This window comes from Alligator sinensis, unplaced genomic scaffold (genome assembly GCF_000455745.1).
Source record: "Alligator sinensis unplaced genomic scaffold, ASM45574v1 scaffold379_1, whole genome shotgun sequence".
NCBI lineage: Eukaryota > Metazoa > Chordata > Crocodylia > Alligatoridae > Alligator > Alligator sinensis.
In genome coordinates, this window is record NW_005842001.1 from 1918644 (window position 1) to 1930882 (window position 12239).

General features: G+C 41.3%; 1 protein-coding gene across 5 annotated transcripts in view; it reads right to left on the reverse strand.

Moving 5' to 3' along the window:
* Window positions 1-12239, reverse strand: part of FNDC3B (fibronectin type III domain containing 3B) — a 354529-nt gene that overhangs the window by 37981 nt on the left and 304309 nt on the right. For all 5 annotated transcript variants that reach the window (XM_025201761.1, XM_025201760.1, XM_025201762.1 and 2 more), the window contains one exon: window positions 3774-3986. In XM_025201761.1, the coding sequence (XP_025057546.1) occupies window positions 3774-3986 (213 nt within the window). The remainder of the gene's footprint in view (window positions 1-3773; window positions 3987-12239) is intronic.

Below are 12239 nucleotides of genomic sequence, written 5' to 3' on the forward strand. Positions count from 1 at the left end.
CCTCCCAGCTGTCAGGGAGCCGCTGGGGCGGGCAGAGCTCTCCCCTTCTGCTCCTCCCCTGCCACAGGGGCCCGGCAGCACTCCCTCTTCCCCACCCTCTGAACCCAGCAGGCCAAGGTGGGGGTTTAAACCCCTCCTCAGTCTTACTCAGGCCTGCCAGGGCCTGCCCATACACGCCCGCCCCAGCTTTCCTGTGGAAGGGAAGGACTGCTTTAGCACCCCTGGCTTCTGGCCTGAGCCACTGCAGGCATGTGCCTGCATTTCCAGAATGAATAGGGAATGTCTGTACACTTGCAAACCGGTTCTCTCTCAGCAAGTTAGACTAATCTGCAATTCAGGCTTGGGCTTTCTGAATGCCTGTCCCTAGTCTTAGAGCCCCACTGTGCAGCATAGAGAGCCCAATAGAGCTCAGACTGCACACATTATTTTTCACATCAGCACACACCATTGTGAGTGGCATCTGGCAGTTAACAGACAGATCTTATTTTATGGGTGGAGTTTAGGAAACAGCTACTGGTCCCCCTAGCTGAGGGCTGTTTATATTGGGCCAGATGTGGGCTGTCATCTCTGTTCATCAGGAATGATATCTTCCCTCAGCTTGCCAATCTTTTTCATTTGTCAGAGGGCTTTTGCTCTCCTCACCATGGGGCAACTCGCAGTGGGGGAGCAGAGAGGAGAACATTAGGTGATGAATACAGGCGGTTTGTCAGGAATGGAGAGCTCTGACAGCTGTCAGAACTGATAGTACAGCAATGCGCTGTTACATTGCATCTATGCTGGCCCACAATTGATCCAGGCTGAGGACTTAGCCTCACTCATTTCAGATGTGAGATGAAAAAATTGCCACATCCCCCGCCTCAACCCACCCAAATCAATCAACGCACTTCGGCGCAAAGGACCAGAGTAATTTTCACTTAGTTGGAAAGGAATAATCAGTTTAACTTTCTCCAATGCAGACAAGGTTTGAGTAAATCCTGTAGCAACTAGAAAGCCCCCCACACTGAAGTTATCACAGAGCCTAAGACTGTACAATTAAAAAAACCTCACAGCACAAGAAGGAACAGTGCAGGCAGTACCACAGTGACCATTTGCAGTGGGAAGGATCAATACAGAGGGAACAGGACCTGAAAACCTTTCTTCTCATTCTCTCTGCCGCCAGGGGACTATCATGCATTTTATTCTTACAGAGCAACTTTTTATTTCCCTTGTATAGGAACAGATTTAAAACAAGCTGGAGGATGATCATCCTTTTACCTGCAGTGCTACATGAAAGGAAACAAAAGCAGCCTGCTGGACATCACTTCCTTCATTGCCTACTTGATCGCACACTGCTGCAGGTGATGGACTGCTGCCACGCATTTCTGCACTGTGAAGCTGCCCCTTCATCAGACACAGGTTCAAAGGGGCATCTGTAGTCCCCTTTGTTTATGTAGTGGAAAGCATCAACCATGCTGCCACAGACAGGGAGGTAGATGCACACTTTCACAAATGGGTTTAATCATTCACAAATGGAACTCCAAAAAAACAGATCCTGAGCTGACAAAAATCAGCATCATGCCATTTCAATGGATGGAGTCAGGCCACTTTGAACAAGCTAATTGGTGAAGTCTTATTAGAATTATCTACTTAAAAATGTCTTTTTTTTTTTCCTAATTAAACTAGTGAAGGGCTGGTGTAATTAATAAATTATGAGCCAGTTGTGGATAATCTGTGTTGTCATATAGATTCATTAATTTTACTAGTCTGTTATGCAGCATTTATATACTGCATGTCCTATGCCTTTCCACCATTTCAAAGCCCACTCATTTTATCTTAGCCACCAGGAAAAACTTCTTGTGGAACATACTGTTTAACACCTAATTCTTCATTTTTTGTTGATGAAGGAAAGTCCCTTACAGACTGGAGACAGGAAGCTAATAATGGACATTTCAGGCAATGGTAAAGCGTTTAGTATCTTTTTACTTCAGTCTTCACAACTATCATATGACAAATACAGTTAGCATCAAGAACAAGCAGCTTGATACTCAGTCTAAAGCAGGAAAATAACAGGTTAGAAATTACTTTCAGCAAGGCCTGATGAGATTCATCCTAGAGGACTCAAGGAATCAGGCTAAGTAATTGCAGAGACACTGGCTATTATCTTTGTGAGAACTCATGGAGATCAGGTGAAGTTGCAGAAGACTGGACAGAGAGCTATACAGTGCCTGCTTTTGAAAATGGCAAAATGAGAACCAAGGGAATTACAAACCAGTCAGTCTGACTTCAATACCTGAAAAGATACTGGAGCATATTGTCAAAAAAACTCATTCAGATAAGAAGGCAGATCTTGTGAATGGAGGGAAGTAGAGGATGCCATACTTGTCAGGATTCAGTAAAGCTTCTGATATCGTCTCCCACAACATTCTCATAATTAAGCAAATCTGAACGGTGGAGCTGTCGCATCCAGCCCATGAAGCTCCACATGGGCCAGGAAATTTGGCAGCAGGGGAACAGTGGCAATTAATGCTGCCAACCCTCCCCACTGCCAAATTCCCAAGCCCTGCACAGCAGGTTCAGGGCTGGGCTATGACCCCTCCTCACTGCACAGCTGGATCGGGGCTGGGCTGCCCCCTGTCCCCCACCTGCACAGCTGGATTGGGCTCACCAGTGGGTTCCGGCCAGGGGGTGGACTGGGCACTGCCCATCCAGCCTATGGGGCAAAAAAGGTTGAGCACCGCTGCTCAAGATGACAAAAAAGGGGATGCAGAACTGATTTGATAAACATGGATGATGCTGTCCTGAGTGGGGAGTTGGTCTGGATTAGAAGTCACAACATTTTGCAGATAGGGTCCCACTTCAACAGAGCTTAGGTCTGAGTGCGGGCCACTTGCAACCTGGCCCATGGTGCTAGAGCCAGAGCCAGAGCCACTGCTTCCCCTGCATTGCTATCACCTGTATTTCCCCACTGCCCGTGCAAAGCCCCCTACTGACAAAATGCTACTGAAGCCCTCTTGGCCCTGTAGACTGGCTAGAACAGCTCTGCAGGCTGCATCCAGCCAGTGGGCCATAGGTTGCCAACCACTGGACTAACTGACACCTCAAGTCCCTTCCAGCCCTATTTTTCTAGGATTCTTATTCAAGCTCCTATCTGACATTAAAGGATACTGGATAAGACGCACAGAATTACAGGGTAGCTCCAGAGAGAGGCAGCATTTTATACTATTTGTCTAATGTCCAAAATACACTAAGTATCTCTCAAAGAAATAAATACAGACTACGGCACTACCCAAAACTTTCTTTGCTTATTGTGTCAGTCACACATTTGTTCTGCTTGTAGCTAGTTTAACAGCACTGCATGCAAATAAAAATGTGTTAATATAATACATAAATACCACTTTGGCAACAATACCACACTACTTTCTCTATTTTATGCTACATCCCAATGAGGGCAAAATAATTATGGTTGTAAAACTAACACACCGAGATTTATGGGGAAAAGTTAGGGCATTTGCTAACTGCAACTATAAACCAATTGTTCAACTGGTTTGACTATAAATTCAATTGTTCCATAAGAACAACAGTGTTTGATGAGAGGCAATTATTTAAATTACAGATTAAACTGTATATATGGGATAGAGCATTACTGAATCCACGCTAGAGCCGTATTTTTATAGTCCCGTAAGTACAGGATATTCTGGAAAGCAATATTTCCTTGATTGTGATTCACTCCCATAAACGCCTTACAACTCATTCACTTCTCCTGAACTGTAAAGAAAGAACCATGCATCTCTTACCTTTTGTTTCTGTCTTCTATCTGCAAGATATAGACCATGTCATCAGTGGCATGCAGTTTGGAGCTGCTCTCTCCCCATTTCAACTTGAGGCTCTGAGGGCCTGCTGCAGCACACTCTAACCGAGGAGGTAAGGGGGGTAATGGCCTCGTTTTTGCTTTAATGAAGTGACTAAATGGCCCAGCTCCGATTTCATTGACAGCCTGAATTCTGATCCTGAAATACACAATACAAATAAAGCTTATTTAAAACAGCATGCTTTCAGAGGGCATTTGACCTAAAAAAGCCTCAAAAGGGAAACAATTGTTTTTGGTTGCCTATGCAAAATTAGTGTAGCATCAGTTCAATACTATTTTTATATCCACGCTCAGTCGTCTACATCTTTCCCATTCAAACTGAAGCACTCCTTAATCTAAAGAGCCCTTTCAGCTCTAACTAGTACAGTCCTCTATGCACCATCGCAACACTGTAAAAGCCAACCTTTGCACAACTTTTGCTTGCATTGAACAGCACCTGACATCTGGAACCTGCCCACTGAGGTGAATGGAACTAATCTTAACAGAAAGATACCATACAATGGGCACATCTACACATGCCCCTATGGCGCCATTATTACTGCGCTGCCATTTAGTACTTCCTCTTGGAAGTACTAAACGACAGTGCAGTAACAGCTTCTCCTGCACCGTGCCGGAAGCACACGGTTATTTTTAGCCACATCTCTGTAGCAACACGGCAACATAGCTGTGGCATCACGGTTTGTGCCCACTGATGCTACAGTGACAGAGTCTTATGCAGATGTGCATAATGTGGAGTAGTGGAGTCACAACCTAATTTTTATATTTTTCGCTGTTTTCCATTTAAGGCTACCCTAAAATCAGAGCAAGCAGTACTTCACTTGAAGAACAGTCAGGTTTTTTCATTGGGGCTACTTACAGAGGAAGATACTGCTCAGTGCCAGTAAGAATTTAGCTTGTGGCAATTTGGGAAGCATACAATATTAACAGCCTTCAAGACAAAAGTCTAGTTTTCAGCCACAAAATACAATTGCTGAATATGCCTCCTCACTATGAGGAATGGAGGGTCAAATACAAGCTAAGTTTAGGAAAACGGTTCTCATTGAATTATGTTGGAAATGATAAAATGCAACAGCTTTTTTTTTTAGGTTAAAAGTCACTAGAGCAAGTTATAAACTTACCCAAGGGTATACCTGTCATAAGAAAAAACATAGAGTTGATCCTATGACCCCAGCTGACTTCCTGCCCCTGGGGCAGGGGGCTGGACTCGATGATCTTCTGAGGTCCCTTCCAGGCCTAATGTCTATGAAGTCTATGAAATCTATATAGCGAGTGATAAGTGATTCTAATCATTTTCAAGACTGTAGGTATTAGCTATAAAGAAACAGGATATCATTGGGTGGGTAAGGGAGAGAAGGAGGAAGATAGATTTCAATAGTTTGGTTTAGATAATAGAGCTGTGGAAGAACATCTCCTTTTGGTCAAACTAAATGAATCTTAAAAAGCAAGGATCACTCATAATGGGACTTTCCATCATGATCAAAGGACTAAAAGACTGCCCCCTACAAGATGATTGTGCTGCCATGATACTCCAGAACACATGGATTCAGCTAATGCAAAGAGACACGTACATTCTGGAAGCAGGAATTGGAACTTACACTGTATTTGACACACATTAAGAAACTAACAAAAAAAAGTTAAGCAGAACTCTAGTACTAGTTAGACAGATTGTAAATTAAACCTGCCAGTGTTGCCTGCCCCCTGAATTCCATCCGATTAGCATTTTCCATCAAAGCTTAGGTATAACCTCATGCAAGAACCATTCTTAAAAAAAAATCAGAGGGGCAGAAAAAACCTTACTGAGCCACCTGAATCAAAATGAATAGGACTGGGGAGTAAGAGAAAGCCTAATCCTCTCTGCGGCCATACACGTTAACATCTGGAAAGCAACTGAGGTGGGTTTCTGCACACTACAGTTGTAGTGAGTAGAGCAATCACGAATGACTGTCTGTTATTGTCACGTCAGTCACTCACTTTCATGTGCCTCAGTTTAAATAGTTGTATGATGGGGATATCACTATTATGTAACAAAACGTGAAAATTAATATTAGAGATCCTTGAATTTAAAAGCCCCATCTCTGCATGTAAATATTAACACTGCAGAAAGTCAGACATAGTCAAGTTACTGCAACAAGTCAGACATATGCTTCAAAAAGCTGTTTAATCAATGTGGAAAAGAGAAAACCTACTGGGCTAACAAAATAGTTATGTTTTAGCATAGATTGGCATAGTTTAGATGGCTGGACAAATGCCACCTGCTTTGGAAAAAAGTTGTGCATGGCAGTCTAAATAGTTTCTCATGGGAAAAGAGTCTCTGCAAGAGATACTGCTTCTTCTCAGAACTACCAGCCATCAAGAAAGCCAGGAACCACCAACAGAAAAACAGCTTCTCACAGAACTGCAACGACTCACTAGAAAGAAAGCAGGAACTAAATGTAACTAATCTCTGCTCAACAATCACTTACTTTGATTAAAGAAAGTGTAAAAACAACAAATTAAACCTTCAAAGGATTTCTGTCTGAGAGGGGACATGGCAGTACTGTCACGATAAAAATCAAGAGAAAAATCATGTTAAGTGTAAGGTGCAGGGGGGACGGAACACCTCAAGAAACAAGACCCCTTAATTGTCAAGGTAAAAAAGGTTGAAACCTTTAATATATACATCAGTAAAGAGAAAGCCTTCACTTGCAAGCAGGAGCAGATGTTACTCCACGTATAATATCTATTTGGAGCGTTATGCGATGATTTCTATGGGTTTGACCCTTAGCTTGCAATCTAGGTCAACAGTACTCCATCTTTTTGATCTTGAGGCCTAGTACAGAAAATTGTAGCACGAAACCAGAAGTTGAATACTGTAGCCACCTTTATGACAGATCGAGGCAGCAGTTAGTGCTGCAGCAAGGAAGTTTGGCATCTGGACCAAAGCCTGCAGCAGTAGCATACCCTTACCCCATGCACAGAACCAGGGGACACATGCCCCCCCACCCCCCCATGCTTGCCCAGGAGTGCACACAGTGGCGGAAGCTGCCCTTTCCCTGCCCCCTTGCCCCGATCCCTGTGCCCCCTCCCCACCATATGAGCCGCTCACAGCTCTATCCCGCACCCTGCCCCAGCTGGGCAGCACCTGTTGGTGCTGCTTTGCTTCGGCGCCCAGGGAAGTCGCCCAGCTTGCACACTCCCCGTTTGCTACAGCACTGGCAGTGGTTATAAGCTTAGGTCTAGTACCATGTGAATGCAGCAATGCTTCTCATTCAGGAGGTACCCAATCTAGCTCTGCATGGGCTAATGCTGCATGGCACTGTCTATGGCAGGGGTGGGCAATTATTTCGGGCAAAGGGCGGCTTGCTGAGTTTTGGTAAGCCATCGAGGGCTGCATGACAGGAGCCAGAAGCAGATAAATATTAACTTTCTAAATATTTTAGGGGCCCTGTGGGCCCGATAGAATGGCCTGGCAGGCTGCATCCAACCCACGGGGCACATTTTGCCCACCCCTGGTCTATGGGTAGAGATGCACATACATCATAGGTTTGGAACTGTGTTTCAAATGGGGAACATTTGGCAGCAGCTGGTACATTGTAACTTATGTGCAGACAAGCTACAAATGTAGCAAAACTGCTCTGACTTTCACAGATCATGAAGCAACCTTAAAGTTTTATCATTTCTAGCTCACCTACATGTAATAATTAGAACATAACAGTGCTTCCCTTTTGAAATGACTTCAAACATACCTGTGGCCATACCCTATGTCGGCTCTAAGGGGAGAACCTCCCAAATTACCGCAGCTAGTTAGTTATGCCTCTCAGAGCAACACGCTTAAATCATGAAGTATTTCTTTCTGTACCAGTGACATATATTTTAAGACCCCTCCATTTTACTGATGGGACATCAGACAGTAATAAGTTAAATGACTTGCCAAAGATAAAAGAAAATACAGACAGAATTATAATATGGGATTTACTATTTCCCCAAGATGTGCTCTCTCTACAGCTTCTCACTAGACAGTCATATATAGACAACCTTGCATTTCTTTGTAAACATGTTAGTTCTCATTTTCTGTGATACAGCAATACATGGCATTTGTCTTGGCTGGAAGAATTAATGCCAAACATTGTGCTTTACTAAAGAAACATACTTCCTTTCATGAGTCTGTGTAAGTCCTACTGACTTCAACAGAAATTACACGCCTTATTAGGAGTGGTATAAACACCTAAATAAACATTAAACATGCTAAGAAAACGTTCAAATCCCTGCTTTCCTATGCAGCATTGTAAAGCTTTTTTTCACTGTATAAGAACATGCCTGATGCAAAGAGAATGCCAAACTCTACCCTCATATTCACATCTGAACCCTCCCTTCCCTTCTCCATACCCATTTACATGACAGCTTAATTTGGTTTTGTGCCTTTTCCTATGTAGAGTTATAGAATCAATCCAGCAAGGTATCAATGTTTTTAGAGTCTGGGCGTTCAGAATTAATTGGCATCTTTACTGTCTATGTGGATATTCTAAAGACAACAAAAATAACCATATTGCATATTTACTGTGCTGCTTCGTTTGTGTATTTTTAAATCTGTCCTTTGCCGAAATGAATGTTCCATTGCATAAGCCACTAAAAGATGGTCAAGAAGAGTGAAGAAAACGTGCCAGAGGAATATTTTATTTCTTATTCAAGTGTCTCATTACTGTTTTAAAAATGCAGTGTTTCTGATCAGTGCTCATAATATTCATAAATGTTCTGTTGCTATTCAAAATGCATTTAAAAAACTGGCGGCTTAAGCCTCAGAAATGTTATTTCCGCATCCTTTCACTTTGTATTTCAGGACAGAAGTTTAAATTAATAGGCCACAAACTGTATATCAAAACTTTGTGTCTAAAGACCTATTTTTTTAAATAACTATAATAAAGAAAAGCTGATCAACCATGGTCACCTTCCATACACTAGTAGTGGTGCGCAAGATGCACACACATGTATACTTTTGAATTAGGGAAATGAGAAGACTGGTGAAACCCACACTCAGCCTTGAAAATAAAAGGCATTTTCCCAAACAAATGACCTGGAATGGCAATAGCTGCTAGCTTGAGTCTACCAAATTTGAACCTGTTGGACAGGTCCTCATAGATTATACTAAGGGGTTTTTTTGCCAAAACGTTACTGTCATCATTAGAAGCCAGTACTTGCAATTTCTGGATCAATGTAGTGATGGACATGGGCTTCCTTTCATGCCCATACTTATGTAATAAGAGGCAGACTGGCAAGGACCTTTGAGAAGGTGCATCTGAGGAAGTGAGGGCTTATGGGTTTCTTTTTTCTTTCCAAGTCCTATTTCATTATTATTATTTGTGTGAAGATGGGCAGAAGAAAGGACAGACTTAAAGACTAACTGGTTCAGAGAGGCACAAGGTTTCATAACCTACTTTGTCAGATGCTATGAAATGCTACCTTCTGCCTACCTTTCGATTAACATAACTAATTACCTCCCTGCTCTTAACCTAGAAGCCAAGAACCCATTGTGCTAGGTGCTGTACAAACATATGACAAAGAGTCCCTTACCCAAACAGCTTGCTATGTAAGTATAGAAAAAGAGAAGCCATATGCACAGAACAGACCAAGTGAGAAAAAGGAAACCTATATATACACATACTCTCACATACAGATCTAAAATACATTAAAAAATCTTTACACTTAAATATTAGTGGTGGAAATTCTCCACTACTTCAATAATTAATTCTAATATAAACTTAAAAGTCCTGAGACAACAACAGAAACATTCTACGGTTACCTTCAAATGAGACCATCAATATTTACAGGGCAATATTTAGAAAATGTAAACAGCTAAGTTAGAGGACATTATCTAATACTTCTCTTTTTGGCCCAGACCTGTATCCTGCCTTCTTTCATTTTCCCACTGGCTCTTTTAAATATTATACGCAGAAAATAATATTTTAAGACTAACACAAGTTAGAAACTTTCCTGTGACCCTGAATAGCCCATAAAGATTCCCGACCCAGGGAAATAAACACTCTGAACAGGTTGCTATTTTCAGTTTGGTACTAGAATCTTTTATGCAGAAAGCCATTTGCAAAGTGAAAAATCACTCTGGATTTAATCTTAAGCACTCTGAAATGAGAAAAGTTTGTATGCAGGCTCCAATATAAAATAAATGCAAATGGTGGCAGACCAAATACCTGTTATTGTGAAGGGATGGCTTCTAATGCCATGCAACAGCAATGAATTAGTTGCTTGTATTACATTATTTGTAGAGATCACAGAACAATACTATGGTTGATGACTAATACTGACTAAACTGAATTCGATATATCAAGTAAGGTATTATTTCTAATTTGACAACGATTAACCATTAATAGCCTAAATAGTCCTTTGGGAGACAAAAACTTTCATTGACAGCTTTACCAGGCTCAAAGCTCTATTCTACCTAAAGTATTTACATGGCCCCCATTACTGAAGAACATGACTGAGCACAACACAACCATTAGATGCATTTATCCTTACAACTCCCCTGTGAGGCACCATTGTTTCCATTTTACAGGTGGGAAACTGAAGCAAGGAATGATTTAATGATTTGCTCAGGATCACACAGGAAAGCCGTTAGTGGGGCTGGGAACTGAACTCCTGCTTCCTAACACAAGCCTGGGGTTAGCACTAGATCATTTTTACTTAACTATATATGCCATTAGGTCACTTCCAAAAGCCCACTGGACTGATGGGGAGTCTTGATTTAAATTGGTTTTGTCCAAGGGCCTGAGAGACATATGCAGTCCTTAGACAAAATTCAGATCGAAACAAAAGAGAAAGAGAAGCATAGTCTGTACAACATGCTTCATGGATGCATCTGACTGAACTACAAACACAAACATTATCAAAATATCCGTGGGCTCATTTGTGACCACAAACTCCAATCCTGCAGACCCTCACTTAAGGAATGGACGATCATAGGAAGTAGGGTACTCATGGGATGGTGGTGGCTTTCTGGCAGTGCTCACATGAACAGTAAGTGATAGCTAAACTACAGTAACTTAGCCTCAGTAAAAGGTTCCTCTAGGTTTTATTCCTCCATTAAACCTGTTCCAAATCCCACAGAAATGAACTGAACTGGAGTCTTGATTTCAGCTGGTTTTGTCCAAGGCTCTACAAGATACAGGTTTTTCATTAAGGACAAGTTACTGTGGTTTATCTTTTACTTACTGTGAGGTTAAGTACATGCACTTGCCAAAGAGCAGTTTGGGCAGTTACCAAAGAGCAGCTAATGTGCTAATGTACAGTAAATAACCTGTTCCCTTTTAACTAGATGTATTTTGCTGTTTGTTCATACCCCCAGGTAAAACTGCTTTGGGGGCTCTTGAACAATAAAAAAAAGGACTGAATTCTATACTCTAAAACTTATTTTAGCAATTTTGTTTTATAAGCTACTAAGAGATTTCCATGACCATCCACATGCATTTTCCCCTCTTCATTTAGAAAGATCTTTACTTGAACATGGTTTCTATTTATGTAGATAAGCCTGAGCAAAATGTAAATCATCATACTATAACAAACATTACTATAGCTGCTCAGAATGATAGCTTACAGGAAAACAAAACAGTCCCCAACAAGTCTATCAAGTTGACTTGGGGGTGTGGGATAAAATAGTACAGCAGAGAACGACTGAGAAATAGTAGGACAGCACTTGAGAACAAAGTGTATTGAATAGAAAAATAATATAATTGGTTCCCTCACATTCAATACATATAAAAATGTGTTTTTCACAGTTTTCAGCTGGTACATTGTGTCATATCTAGTTACATTCACAGGAAAAAAAGAAGTAGAGGAAGTTGCTTTGGCAGTAATTATACCTTTATTGGATAAAAACATTCAGGCTTGTCATTAAGGTATAATGCAGCAGTTATGCATGGGGTCCTATGGTCTCTGATGCAAGCCAGAAGGTGCAATTATAATTGTGTACAATTATAATTCTAAAGTCTTGAAAATCTATGAATCAATTGTATAAGCTTTATAAACTATTGCTATTTAATTCAAACGCCCATTTAATTATTGGCTATTCGATAACTGAACTTCAATCAGAATCTTGCTTGGCAAAGTAGTACAAGAAAATAATCCTACTTATGGCTAAAAAAAATACCATGAGGAAAAAAAACAATGTTTCCGCTGTATCTTTCAGAATTGTACAACTGTTGCATCATATAACAAGCTAGTCTCTATCATATTAAACACAAGAGTCTAGGACTTAGCTATAAATGGGTCACTAGAGCTAACAGAGCCATCAGGTATTGCCTTATTCAATTAATAAAAAGCAACCCTCCATTTCTTGAAATCTGCACACATGCTTCTGGCGTCAATGGGATTACTCATCTTGAGTAATGATTACTTGTAGGAGTAA